This window comes from Cricetulus griseus, chromosome 3 (genome assembly GCF_003668045.3).
Source record: "Cricetulus griseus strain 17A/GY chromosome 3, alternate assembly CriGri-PICRH-1.0, whole genome shotgun sequence".
Classification (NCBI taxonomy): domain Eukaryota; kingdom Metazoa; phylum Chordata; class Mammalia; order Rodentia; family Cricetidae; genus Cricetulus; species Cricetulus griseus.
Genome location: NC_048596.1, coordinates 215,819,546 through 215,835,016, shown reverse-complemented (window position 1 = coordinate 215,835,016; position 15,471 = coordinate 215,819,546). Strand labels below are relative to the sequence as shown.

Here is a 15,471-nt window from a genome sequence, read left to right as displayed (position 1 = left end):
GCTATCACAGACCTGCACTACACATGAAAAACATAAGCTATGCAGAAGGGAGTTTATCCTTAGGAAGGAAACCAACATAGTCAACTGAGTGTATAGTCCATATGTGCTGGGGACTGCTCCAAGTACCGAGCAGGAAACGAGTCCATAGAGGCTCTTCCGCCAAGTTTAGAGGGACAAATAACAGAAAATGGAATATAAACCACCATCACCATCACCATCATCAGATTGTGACATGAAGAAAACAATGAGTCAGAAAGCATCAAAATATCCTAGGTTGAAATTCTGCAGCAAGAAATTCAGGAATGAAGGACACTCAGAATTCCTTACCTGCCAATCTCCTCTAAAGGAAACCCCACCCCCCTACACTACTGGACTCAAAATGAGTTTTCATGATGACAGCCCCTCCATTTTTCTGCAACTTGGAATCATGGCAATAGCTACTTTCATCTGGTGGAGTACCTAGGAAGTAGCTGTCAATCTCCCAAAGGAAAGCACGTGCCACAGAATAAAATAGTGGAGGAGCATTAGTCTAGCAGAGGGAGAATGGACCTGTGCATGCCCTAAACCCACATCACGTGTTTCCCTGACTTTAAACTCTACTAAAATATTCTTTGTTTAGGGATCAGACATTAAATCAAGACTTATTTGAAATAGCTCTCAGAAGTCCATATGTGGAACTGTCTGGGTGATATTGGAATCAGCTCTTTAAAGAGAAATGAGTGGGGCATGATGAAACAAAGAGGTGGCCAACGACAGAGACTGATACCTTCATTTTCTGCCATTTTACCTGTGATAATTGGCAGTATAGACCAATTGCTTTCAACATCCTTTTAGTTTAACCAAACTAAAGTTATCTTTATGATAACCAAGAAAAACAACGTTCATAAAAATGCCAAATAACTTCCATAAGGTTACAAATTTGAGTCACACCTCACTCTGAAGCTGCGACACTTCTCTTGCAAAGACACTGTCAATGGTAGCCGGCATATGCTTATACAGACAGTTGGAAAGATCAGCCTTAATGGTTCCTTTGTATTTTGCCTAAGAGGGAAAAAGGGGGGGGAAAGAAATATGAGCATTCTTTTTTTGCTATTGGGAATATAAAAGAAAGCTTGCCTTAGAAACATGATTGGTTTAAAAACCTGCAGGCTATTTAAATTTATGTCAATAAATCTGATAGGCATATTCTGAAAAGCAGAAATAAATCCAGTGGGTTGTGGAGAGAGCTTTAAATGTGATAAGGAAGGACATGGGACAGTTTCTGTTTCGATCTGTGCATTTCTGAAGTCTGTGGGTTGAGAGTTTCATGTGTTTGGCCAGTGAACAAATGGTCTGAGAACAATACGATTTTCTAGCCACAAAATACAAGTCATTAGAATTTACTGTCTAGAACCTAAAGAAAAATAATAGTGATGACTAGACACTGGATGACTGTGATGTTGGATAAGAGGAGCTCAGACAATTAGGTACAATAAATATATCCCTGTGTTCTACAGAACTGTGGGATGGCCATGGTTCTCAACAGATTACTATTTATTTTGTGAAAAAAAATAGATGGACAGCCAAAGTCTGCAGATACAAAATAAGGACAAGAATAAAGAAACGTTAGTGCCCCTGATTTGCTCAGGGCCTATTGTGTGTTTACTGAAACATCACACTCATCCTAGAAGGATGTATGATTTTTATCTGTCTGATAATGAAAAGTTGTTTTTAGGAGATGAAAAAAATGTTAACTACCTGGTTCTTTTCAGAATACACTGTGTAATGTATAGAATTGTCAGATTAAATCCTCTAAACTTGGATAATTAATAATAGTAAGAGGAAGATGATGGGTATTCCTTTATTAAAACCTTCTTGGCTTCCTTTGGTCACAGTGAAAGATGGAGGCTCATTTACTCCATCCCTCCATCCTCTGTGTGTGTGTGTGTGTGTGTGTGTGTGTGTGTGTGTGTGTGTGTGTGTGTATTTGTCTCTCTGTGTGTGTCATGTCTGTATATATTTCTGTGCAACTGTATGTATCTGTTTTTGTGTATGTTTGTGCGTGTGTATTTCTCTGTGTGTATGTGTGTTTCCGTGCAAGTGTGTGTGTGTGTGTGTGTGTGTGTGTGTGTGTGTGTGTGTTCAGCCAGCACTGACTATGAACAAGCTCTATCATTACTTGAAAAGACAAACACTCAGTCACCATTTCCTCTTGGGAAAATTAGGTTTTAAAGAATACAATAGGTCATCACTTGTAATTTTTGCTCTGCAGTTAACTCCTTCAGGAAAATTAATCAATCACAAATTGAGGACACCAATTTCTCTATACAGGATGAATAATGTAGCTACCACAAGGGAAAAAAATCACATTTCTTCATGCTCTGTGGATGAGGCCTCTGTAGCCCTCCCCACTCAGAGCTGATTTGGATGTTGATTGATGGTGCATATCCTTCATAGGCCTTTTGTCCCCACAGTAAAGATGTTACTAATAATAACAGAAAATGGACTGGCTTTCTCAAAATTGTTCCACATTACTAGATAATCCTGAGCGTATCACATTTATCTCTTTCCAACACAACTTACAAAACACTAGAGGTCAGTCATTTACAATGCTGCCTTATTCGTTCTCTTTTTCAAGTTCATTCACTGACTAAGGCAAATCCTCAGCATAGAGATTATGACATGCTGCTCCAGGACCCTCTGTGGACTGTGGAGCTGAATGCTGACAGGAGAGGCTATGATGCTGGTCAACTGGAAACAGAGTGTTTCCTTCACTTTGCCTTCCTAACCAGTACCTCTCTCCAGCTGAGTCTCAGCCTACTCAAAGAGCTTATTTAAAATTATTTATCAAAGATGGCATGCTTGATGGATGTAGCTGACAAATTTTACTTGTTTCCAATATGGTATTCAATTATCTATATCTAAAATATGTCCATTAGGAAATGAATAGCTTGAAACTTATAAAATTAACTACACTACCAGAATTTTCTCCTACATGAATAAAAATATTTATTTTCAAGAGCAATTCTACATAAACAATAACTATAGTCTAAATACAATATAACAACATATAACAGAGAAATATGGTAAAATCAATTAACACATATTAACTTGGTTCATAGAAATAATTTAGATATGACCAATATTCAGTGTTTCTTTCAAAATTATTCTCCAACTTCAATTACACTTTTATCCATATAAACACAAGAAACAAAAGCATGGTCCATTGGATGGCTTTTCAGACCTTACCTCAGAAATAAAAGCACCAATATTTTTAACATGGTTTAGCATAGGAGTATCAGTCACAAATGTGCACTTGTCCTTGGACTTTTTATACTCTTCTTTATAATGGATCTACAAAAGATAATTAACATAAGGTTAAAAACAACTGTAGTGGACTTTTTCTTAACAGAAAGTTAAACTATTCAAGTCTGTTTGATGAAGTATAGATGGAAATACAAGATTCTCCTCAAAATAGCCAAATCAAGATATCTGGTCCAGGGCTGCACAGGCAATGAGACCCTGTAAGAGGGAACTGTGCTTTCAATATGCAAGCAGAAGTTATCACTAAGGTTCAATCCTGGGGCCTAGGGAAATGGTTCAGTGGCTGATGGGCCTTGTTCTGTAAACATGGGGACCAGAAGTCAAATCTCTGGAACCTATGTAAAAGCCAGATAAGTGGCTCAAGCATCTGTAATTCTAGCACTCCTACAAGGAGATGGAAGGTGAGGAGGAGAACATCCTCAGGAGTTCATGGGCCAGGTGGTATTTTGAGGGGAGACCCTTTCTAAAAACAAGATGGAATGACCTATTGTCAAGGTTGTCCTCCGACTTCCACACACGTGAAATGGCACACACCTGCCCATACTCACACAAATGTGGACACATATATATCATTCACAGATATTCCCTCTCTCTCTCTCTCTCTCTCTCTCTCTCTCTCTCTCTCTCTCTCTCTCTCTCAGACACACACACACAGAGACAGAGAGAGAGAGAGAGAGAGAGAGAGAGAGAGAGAGAGCTCAAACCTAAGCATATTAGCCACACAGTCTTTAGCCTGAAACAGCTGCCTACCTCAAGGTAAGAAACAAGAAGTCCTCAGAAAAGATGGAAATACTGAGATATGGGGGCAGAAACTAAACGAATGGATGCTATTTTTAGCATCGTTACCTTTACAGGCTGGAGCAGAAAAGGGGCGTAAACTGTGTCCAGGACAGGCCTATTACTAACTAAGTCCCTCACATCCAACTTGCCCAATTTATCGTCACCCATTGCCTTCCTCCCATCCACACTGCTCAGAATGCTTTCCAGGTGGTACAAATCATTCCAGGATACCACTGTGCTATGAGTGGGCAGATTCACCAGAGAAAGCCTTCTGGTGGCTTAGTTGAGCATGCTCAGTTTTCTCAAATTCACTGGTAAAATCACTTGCTGCTACTTGCGGAGAAGCCAGAATTATTCTCCTGTGGTGGATGGGGGTAGATTCCATATGATACATGAGCTCAAAAAGTATCAGGAAATATGGAGAAGGGTCAACAGTGTCTTCCTGAAATGTTAACTACTGGACAGTCTGAAAAGTTGGGTAAGGCAGATTTCAGAGAAATCACAAGCATGGAAATAATTTGCTGAAATTTATATCTTTCTATAATAGAGTCATGTTTATCTACACAAGACTATAAATACTTAGGGTGGAAAAATGTCCTAATTCACATGATAAATTATATGGTCTTCCTAATTATAATTCAAATGTGATGTTTACTTGTACCCACTACCCAACTCTTAAGAGGGCATGATTAATATTGATGTAATGGACTAACATTCCATGGAGATTTTTCCATATGCAAATCTGATTTGAGGGGCCTAACCTGACCTGAGGTGTAAACAAACACAAATACAGTAAGTAATTTCAAAATTCTATATTTCACTGCTGTGTCTCATAGATATTAATGCCTACCATATTAAACACGTGCTTTATTCATGAAATCAACAGGAGAACATATTTATCTTATCTGAGCACTAAATTACATTTTTTTCTTCTCAAAGATTAGCCATAATTTAAGGTTCCTGCAAATCTCTCTCCTCAGTCACTAGTAATTAAATCGTTAATGGCAGGATGATAAATACCAGGCTATTTTGATCATAGGGGGGAAAAGTATCCCTGTTATATAATTAAGTGTGAGAAAAAAAATAGCCTATCATTAGGCTTAAGTTTGGCTCATTATTTTTATCTTCTGTCACCATCTTTCCCATAACAGTCACATTCTTCACCACAGTGGTATGTGCTTATGGCTGGAGGCTTTCTGATAGTGCCTGACAGGGACTAAATGCTCTGGACAGGAGCTGGGGATAAGGGTGAAGTATTTACTTCCTTTGTTCTGCAGGCAAATAGTTCGGCCTTGATGTGAGGCTAGTGACCTTCTTTGATCTTCATTAAAAAGTTGGGCGCATTTGCATCTTTAAAGTTGCATTTTGAAACTTAAGGTAATTTGCCTATCGCTATTCATCTTACAAAATGTGTTACAAATTACACACATACACACACACACACACACACACACACACACACACACACACACACACACACAAAGAGCCATACACACAGACACACACATACCATGACTGGTTCTGGGTTTCTAATGAGTTTGTGTGTATAATTTCCAATGAGTTTGTATGCAATTCCTAATGACTTCCACAATATGCATACGTAAATGTTAGTAAGCTTTTATACAATTAACTCTATTACATATTTGTAGTATGCCTATGCTGGTGTGATAGGAAATGATAACTGGATGAGAACAACACCAATCAACCATACAAATTTTCATCCAGATATAGATCACCAAAGAGATGGCTATTTATAACCTCGTCTACATATTATAATCAAAGACTGGCTGCATCTATTGGTGAGATTCCCAACCAAAACCCTTCACTCCTAACACACAGATCTCACTGGGACTCAACTTCAATCCCAAGGGATAAACTGGTCTAACCCAGCACAACTGTACCATTTTCTTTGGCCCCTGATCAGCCAGGGAGGATGTAGAGACAAAGAGGTAATAGGTCCACCACAAGAGACTCAGTGCAACCTTCCCAGGTGAACTTCTAACATTCTGGGCTGACAGGAGATGCTTTGCACAGTCCTCTAACCTGGCATGCTTCTATCTTTCTCCCCCAATCACAAGGGGCAGCAGCAATGATGTCATGAGATGACAAGCCAGGACACTGAAGAAGGCAGGGCAGAAGACAAGGGACCAGGGAGAATAAAAATGGGTGCTGTAGGGAGCTAAAACCACCTACATCAGACTTTATATGTGGAAACTGTCCCCTGAATTAAGCTCTTGCTGTAACTTGCAATCCTCTCTCTCATAGAAAACATGCAATCCAACGTATTTAAAAATAAAAAAGTAGGGCAAAGTTGGCAGTTTCATGGTCAATAAGATGTCCTAAACATTTACTTTCCCCTTGACTTTTCCCACTAATCCCACAATGTTGCCACTAAAATTAGAGGGGAAATTGGTGCACAGTTGCTTCCTGTTCCTGCCCACGGCTTTCGATGAGTACAAGATTAGCTAGCTAATGGCTCAAAGTGGATGACAGATGTGGAAATGTTTGTGAATATTTCTTCTTACATGCATACTTATCTACATAGTCTTTGCACAAATGTAACTACATCCATTGAATGTAAGCCTTGAGGGAAAGAACTACAATTTGATCACAGCTTGTGAACTAGCAGGTCATGACCAAGGTCACTCTTCCAGGTTTTCTAATACAGTCTGGGCTTTCTCTGGAAAAGTAGCCATGGAATTTAGTGTTTTCATCATTGGAAGGATTTGTCCACAGAAAACAAGTTTATTTGCATGAAAAAAAATTGTCCCCACTCCCATGCAGGTAAACACCCTGAAAGCTTTGAAATAAAATATTGAATCTGGCTGCACACAGATGAAGCCTAATTTGTTGTACACAAGGCTCATTCTGCCTCACTTATATGAAACCTAACAAAGATTCCTTTTTGCCAAGCGTTTTTTATGCTTACCTGTTAGAAGGTTGCTAGACCACGATTATGGATGCTCAGTCTAGCAGACAAGTCTAATTGAAATGAGGAATTGATAAGGGGTTTGACATCCAAGATCAGCTACCAGAGAGTTTAGTTAGGGAAACAACAAGTGGCACATACTTGGCCATACTTGGACAACTAAAAGGTTGCCTGGGAAGCTAGATAGATGTCCCTCAAGGCTGGAATGTGAGTTGTGCTGAGGAAACTCCATGATATGGGCAGTTCAAATGCAAAGCAGAAACTAGATGAGAAAGACATGAAGAGAGAAGGAAAAATGGGGAAAATGGGGCAATGGGAACAGGAAAGAAGAAATGTTTTATACTAATTCCCAACAGAAGCGACTTGACCTGAAAAACTGACATTTCTCTTTGTAGAGAATCCACACCATTCAGACTCCCAGGACTGAACCCCAAGCCAATCTTACTTAACGTTTCTACATACTGTCCGGGAGGTATCTGGATATAGCATTCTCTCCAGGACTTCCAATGACTCCCCACTCCGGGGAGGGGGCACACTTCTCAGAGTGAAATGGCAAGCTTAGATGAGCTTCAGACACTTTCAAAGGGTGAGAAAGGAATGCAGGAAGTGGTTATCCAATCTGTCCGTCATGAACCTACAATCATTCAAACTGCTTTAAAGACAACAGGCCCAGTCTATCAGGAACAGATCCGAAATTAAGACTGAAAACGACTCTGCTTTCCATAAGTCTGTGAATCTCCAAGTAGCATTATGAGGAGCACTGGAAACAAAACTAAATGTCATCTCACCCCTAGTCCCAAGGAACCCACAGCTAGGCTGCAGGGCACACTTCTGGTTATGATACTGATACAGAGATATATGAGGCTAGAAGAGACTGAAAGAAGAGTAATTGGACCAATGGAGAGCATATAAAGGTACCCCATGCAAAGAAACCCCATTACCTCCCACACCTGTGTTGGAAATGAAGCCAACTCAAAGGTGTCTGAGTTAGCACTGGTCTCAGTTAACACTCTGCACACCACCTGAACATTGTCCCTACCAGAACTAGGCAAGTGATCTTGGACAGTCACTCAGCTTCCAGTTTGCACACCTGTGAGTTAGGACGAATGTGTCCTACACAGAGACTTGCTGTGGTATACAATATAAAATGTGTGTGGGATGCCTGGCATGTATGCAGCAAGGAAGAAAGCCATCAGGATGGCCAAGGCTTGAGGGTCATGCTGATCTTGTTTCAATCCCAGGGAACTTGCCACAAAATTGCCCTCAAAAAACAGAAAACACAGATGCATCTCCAGGACAGGATGGAGTGTAAAATGCCACCAAATCTTTTGAAGGTTCCTATTTTAATTTAGCATGATGGCTGGAGAGTAGTGACCTAGGTTAAATGTGGGGCACCAATCTAGTCCTGCATAATTAGAAACACCATACAGTACACGCTCAAGCCTAATTCAGTGTGATAAAACATATACCTATATATATGTAATTTTAACTCCATGGCTGATACATTTTAGACAACCAGCTGGCTATGCAACTATATAGAGAAGATGAAAATTTCAAATTTAGAAATTGTATTGATATGAAGAAAAAGGAATTCAAAATATAAGGTCATTTCCTCCCCACAAAAATACTGATGTCCCTGGATAAGATCAATTAACTTTCATTTAGTGATATTTGACTGGAACATCTAGGAACATAAACATGTAATTTATCTCAGTATCTGTTTGTTTGCTTGTTTATTTACTATTTATTTTGCAGTTGAAAACCTTTAAGGTACAGAGAGACACACTGGTGCTCGACCGTATCCTCAGCCCGACCATTTGGTTTTAAAATGATTGGGTAAACCCTTCCTTTAATTATTATTTTAGAAATTAGTGTAATTTTTCAGAATCTTTATTAACCCATGTAAAAATTCTTGAAACTAAATGTCTTAGGAAATACAGAATTCTGTGACAAAATAAAATGTAAGCACATATCCAGGCATAAATCAAGGGCCAATAATCATGTTCTAAATATTTAAGTAGTATAGACATTTTGCCATGAAACATAACTCTGTAATAAACATAAATTTCTTCTGTGTGTTTGATTTCATGGCATGGAGTTTGCATTCACAACGTGGTAAGAAGGCAGTGTGCCTCCCTACAGGAAGGGTCTTATGCCACCAATAAGCAATCCTGCCCAAAACACTCCAATAAATCATCTACCTAATTAAAGCCACAGCCCAGCAATAATTACACTCCAATAAAGACATATAAAAGGCTGAAGAGGCAATGCCTTCAGAGTTGGATTTTAAGTGATGACATTGCTGCTACTACTGTTAGTCTGAGAGATAGTAGTAAGTTTTACATGGATATCAACTATGAGAAGTAACAACGGAGCAAAGAGAAAGGGCTTTGTGTTCACCTCCCTGTTTTAACCTCTGTGTGCTTCCATCTTCTTGCTTCTAAAGTGGAGGGGAAATAGGAGATCCAACATCACAAGCTACAGCCCCTGGCACATAGTGCTCAATAAGTTTTAACTGCCACTGGTGTCAAGGTCACTACTGTCATTGTCACTTTCTTACTATTGCAGCTTACAAAGAATTTTCACATGTTAAGTAAATTATGGTTTTTACTAAGCAGCAACACAAATAAAAGTTAGTTTAAAATTTAACTAGATCACATCATGTCTGGAATATGGGAAGAAGTGTGCACATTTCCATTGACTACCACCTTTTTATCAAGCATGGACAAATAGATATAAAAGTTACAGATGGAGTGGCTCAGAGTAGCTAGCATTTATGTAGTCATCACAGTGTTGTAAAGGATAGATGCAGCATTTTCCATGTATATTTCATCTTAGAATTATAAACATTACACTTGAAGACCTAAACCCACCAACATCAATAACATTTCCAAGGTTATTGTTGAGTTGACTCAGGGAAGTTGGCCTTGGAGAACTGGTCAATAAACTACCCTACTGCCCAGGAATCAAACTTTGCATATTAAAAACAACAGACGCAGACAGTTTTGCACTTGCTCCAGAGTGCAGGCACAACTGTACTTCATTTCATAGAACTCCATGGTTTTTTTTTTTATGCCAGCAATTCTCTTATATTGTTTTTTGAGGATGTGGTGGGCTCTCATCCCTAGTGAGAAATACTCTTCTTTATGCCATCTAGAATTCTATTTATATATTTATCATGTATGTGTACAGGTTTACATTAAATAACTCTGGATATCCTTGGAATACAATATAAACTAGCTTCAGTTTCTTAAAAAAATGTTCCTTTTCAATGATATTATCATGTAAACCAGAGTTTTTAATGTACAGTTTCCTTAATACACACACACACACACACACACACACACACACACCCTATATTGCAAAGAAATGTTAGGTGCAAGTAAAGGTACATGCATTTTCATGATTTGGAAAAATAATTGCATTTGACAGAAACTTCATAAGCACCATTCATTTAGCAGAAGGTCTACCATACTGAAAATCATTTTCTCAGACAGAAGCCCTTCCAAGATGAATTCTGCTACTGGGGAGTTCTCAAACACCATGCAATTCAGGGTGATTGCACAACTTAGATGAGACAGGACCTGGATTAGGAATGAGGACAATTGCTCCAGCAGAATTTTTCTGCTGATCGACCTTAGGGAAATCACCTAATATGTTTGTGTTTAGTTCTATGATCTAAAAATGACTATGCTCTAAGAGGTGACCTCAGGGTTTTCTCTCCAGCCCCATGATTCTGCACCGAAGCCATTCCATGTGAACAAAGCAAGTAAAACAAAACTCTTTAGAGCCACTCACATCACTAATGAGATCAGTGCACTTTCGGGCCAGTTCCATGCTTAGGTCTTCAATAACAGGTTTAAGAAATGCCTGTGGAAAATAAAAAGAGAAAGAAAAGGGCCATTTTCTCCTTGTCTGTTAAAGGACTAAAACCTGTTTTTAAGCAAGTTTTTTCTCACTCACCTTGTCCTCCTGATTTTCTTCCTCCTCCACCTTTTCCTCTTCAGTGTCATCTTTTACATCCTCAAATACAGGCACCTTCATTCTTACCCTATCAAAATATTAATGCTTTAAAACTTGTTGTGTCTTTTCATGGACCACCACACCCTTGTGTTCCGAAGTCACTTGGGCACTGGACGAAACACACTTGCAGGACTTTATCCCTGGCTCATGTCACTCTCCTTATCTCAATGATGTGTCAGTGAACACCGAGGATATTCAGGGTTGGCCAGGTCCAGCCTCACCAGTGAAGACTCGCATCTTCTGAGGCAAAGCTCAGCTTCACAAACTTAAAATCAACATTCTTTAGATGGCTCAAGACAAAAAATATTTTTATAGTTCACTAACTCAATTCATCAAAAAAAAAAATTGGCTTAAGAGGCCTGGAAGATTCTAGAAATCTACTTAGCTATAACACCCAAGATAGCATGGCCTGAAGCCTGTTATCTCAAAAATTTCTCAACTTGATCTAAATAAAGCTTTCTCTGGAATGTCAGACATGGCTCTGTTTCCACCGAGTGAATCTGCACCATACAAAGTCATTTCATTAACTTAAATTAAATGTTTTATGAGATTTTAACATACTTCTCACATCCCCCAAAACTACTCACTTCGTATTAGCTGATTAGAGGCTAATAATTTATTGCAAAAAGCCCTTTGAACCACTTCAAAGAATCTATTCTGAGTTAATTATGACTGTTAATCTCAAATTAGGGAATAGTGTATCACATTAATTGTAAACATCATTAAACATGAGAAGTTGAAGTTAATATATGTTGATATTTTATTTAAGACTTCTAGAAACATCACTGCTTCAAAAATAACCATCCTCTTTGCATTTTGCTTGTCTCTGAGTGAATTTTCACATATTCACTAGTCATGTTTTTGTAATCTCACTGTATTCCACAATTGGAAAATTAAGAAATAAAGTGATCATATTTGTCATGTGACGTATCTCACTAGTTCTTTTCTTTGAGACAGGGTTTCTCTGTGTAGCTTTGGAGCCTATCTTGGTACTCGCTCTGGAGACCAGGCTGGCCTCGAACTCACAGAGATCCGCCTGTCTCTGCCTCCCGAGTGCTGGGATTAAAGGTGTTCGACACCAATACCCGGGGTCACTAGTTCTTAAATTAAGAAACTAGTTTTCACAGAAAATTCTTTGTTGTCAGGTTAAGCAACTCTAAGAATCTATCACTCCTGATGTGTTAACTCAGCTGTTTAAATTTTAGGATAAATTTCCTTTTCACAAAATTATAGCATGTCAGTAATCAGTAAAAAACACCATATGGTGACTTATTAAATTAATTATATAAAATGCATCTTTATCCAAAATAATATTTCATTCCAAATAGCCATATATGATACATATTTGGTATCATATCTACTTTTAAATTTATTTTAATAATCTATTACAATTTTTCAAATAAAAAAACACTGAAGTTAACCATCCCTAATGTCTACATATCCCACTGAATGTCTATGGAGGTTGAATAGTCATTCTGAAGCTATGGAGCTTCTCTTTACCTTTTACACTTCAACTATGGAATGTATATTTATGTGCTTATACTTATCAACTTTTAGAAGAAAAATGCCTCAGCCTTACCTAAACTGAAAATTCTAGTGAGCAAGAAATTCTGTCTGTATAACCATCATAAACAGATTATTTTTCAAATTATTTTCCAAAAGACAAAATATGTTCCACAGAATAGTTGATAAAAGGAAAAACAATGATCTAAAACAAATCTATTAAAGAAACCTGTAAAAGAGTTTCTATACCTGCCAAGATGAGTGCCAAATGCCACAGTGACACATGCAGAGATCTTTGATGACCATCAATCAAACACCCCATTCAGTTTGCTAAACCTCTCATTTCCTGAACATGAATCCAGCCTAACTCATCTTGTCCCATCTATTCTGCCTACCACTGTCTCTTAATGACATCTGCAACCTCTGTGAAATGTGACTGAGGAAGACATTGTTACATCTGACTGCCTTCTACAGGAATTGTTGACTTTCTCATGAAGCAGTTCTGGATAGAGGTCAAATTAAAGGCATCGCAGACACCACTTAACCAGCAAAATGCCAAAAAGAAATCGTCCCCAGAATTCTAAATGGGGAAATCTTAGATAACAGCCATGTCACACGAGCCTACAGGAAATTCTTTGTGCATTAAACTTGCCCTTAAAGAGAAGAACTGTGAGCTGTAATTGTTTCCCTCGTGTCTTCTCCCAAAAGACCATTTTAATATTTTCTATTTAATATTTTCTAGACTATCTACTGCATTACCATCAAGAAGGAAATACTTTCTATGGATGAATAATTTCTATAAACTTTTCTTGCAAACCTCTAGAAGTGTGCATGCGTGCGTGCGTGCGTGCGTGCGTGTGCGTGCGTGCGTGCGTGCGTGCGTGCGTGCGTGCGTGCGTGCGTGCGTGTGTGTGTGTGTGTTCCAGCCAAAGCAGTCCAAGATGCACCTCTTAGTTTCCACTTCAGGTGACAATGCCCATGGCAAATAGCCTACATGAAGCTTGAGCAGTGTCTCTTCTCATTTTCAATCATGCTCTGAGTTCCTATTGGCACTTTACTGGGATGCAAGAAAATAATCAGTCAACCCTTAATGCAGGAAAGTTTCAAAGACACAACCAAACACCACACACAATATGAACATATTTTTCTTTTGAGATGTTGGAGTCAGAATTTTAAAACTACAAGGATCCTTAGTAAATCATTTGGCACTCAGCTTACTCACAAAAGCTTGTATTCCCAGCTATTTTGGCAGATGGGAGCAAAACAATCACAAGTTCAAGGCCTGCCTGAGCTACAGAGTGAGTTTCAAGCCAGTCTGGACAATTTAGTGAGACCTTGTCTTGAAATAAACACAACAGGTAAAAAGATGGCTAAGAACATACCTGGGTTATTACCAAACTTGTTTGGTTTCTACAAGTAGATGAATTGCCTTACACGGCTTGGAACTCGGTGCTGAAAACCAACACAAACCCCCCACTTAGTATGCTCTCCTTCAGAGAGGACAAATTTAAGGCCAAGAACAATTAATGATCTGCTTCATTTGCAAAATGATGTAATAAGTACTGTGTGGAACACTGGTCTCAAAACCTAACTGGAGTCCTGCTTATTGCGTAGTGATGCTGCTGTGTTGGTTCTATACCTGGCGAAGAAGATACAGTGGTGAATAAAACATACTCTGGAAGGAAATTTAAAAAATTCAACCTTTCTGGGTGAACTCTTTAATGGACTTTCTGGCAAGCCACATATGCCATGACTTCTGATTTAATACATCTTCTTTTCCTTCACATATGAGTTTAATATAAAATTCATGTCACGTTTCCTCCAAAAATATTAAGCCCTGATTTTTATCATAGCCAAGCTTTCCTGCCAATAGGGCTAAAATCTGACTCAGGGGAATAAAAAAGTACCCTTTGTATGGGTAGTGATTATGTTTCAAAAAGATCTATTCTTTTTTTTCCCCTTAAAACCTAGTTTAATGTTGTATACTAATATACACTTTCACCCTGGTGTACTCCCAAAGGAACTCTATCTCTGCATTTGCTAATCCCTGTCTACATTTATACTCTTCATTTCACTGTCTACATTTCTACTTTGGCCCTCTCTTCATGAAGTGATACAGAATAAGACCAACATGGGAGATCACATTCCTCATGGTGAAACCATGGAATTCCAAATCTGGCTCGACCATGCCTTCTACAACAAATCCTTTAATCCTTCCCTGCCTCCAATTTGGCATAAATTAAAATGACACTTTAATGAAAGGAAATCACTTGAACTCCCAACTACTCTGTAAAGGTGCATAGTTACAAGAAAAGCACAATTATAAAGGGGTCTTAGCCTTTCAAAGGGTAAAGAAGGGCATCCCCTAGGGCCTGAGAGTGGGCAGATAGCTGAATTGTGTAATTACAATTCTAAAGTCTCCTGAACTTTTAATAGCTTGATGTTTACATATGAATATTGACAAGTAAGTAATGACAATGTGAAGAGACACAGCCCCAGGCCAAGGAAACATATCTGTACCAGCCTACTAAGTGAGTCACATGGTGCCTCCCTATCCAAGGTATCCCCAGGGTCACATGCAACAAGGGTCATGTTTGTTGACAGATGTACCACACTTACTCCATTCAGTTCTCCTTTCTTTTTTTTTTCATAACAATGTGTTTTTTGCTTTTCTCCAGCATGGAGACAACTGACTTACATATGATAATCCCTAATAAATTATTACAATAAATTATGGTTCACTTCTGAGTTGAGATTGAAGACACCATAAAATATGGTGCCTCAGGCTTCAGGATGTTGGAATCAGCCAAAGCTGGAAGAGGAGCTTCTTTGAAAACCCTTTATTTACACAAAGATGGGCTCTAGCAAAAGGAAACATAGTTGGCTTCCACCATGTTATTTCATCAACCAAAGAAAAAACCAAATACTCAAAG

The 15,471-nt window shown here is 38.6% G+C and overlaps 1 protein-coding gene across 4 annotated transcripts in view; it reads right to left on the bottom strand.

The window, feature by feature from the left end:
* The window catches only part of Nebulette (LIM zinc-binding domain-containing Nebulette), a 359,562-nt gene that overhangs the window by 98,462 nt on the left and 245,629 nt on the right, over positions 1-15,471 (bottom strand). The window contains exons 1-4 of one of the 4 annotated variants that reach the window (XM_035441480.1): positions 10,976-11,056; positions 10,811-10,882; positions 3,229-3,333; positions 931-1,041 (exon numbers count right to left, since the gene is read on the bottom strand). The exons of the other annotated variants lie outside the window; for them this stretch is intronic. Coding sequence (XP_035297371.1) covers positions 931-1,041; positions 3,229-3,333; positions 10,811-10,882; positions 10,976-11,056 — 369 coding nt within the window. Of the gene's footprint in view, positions 1-930; positions 1,042-3,228; positions 3,334-10,810; positions 10,883-10,975; positions 11,057-15,471 lie in introns of those variants that run through there. 4 annotated transcript variants of the gene reach the window in all.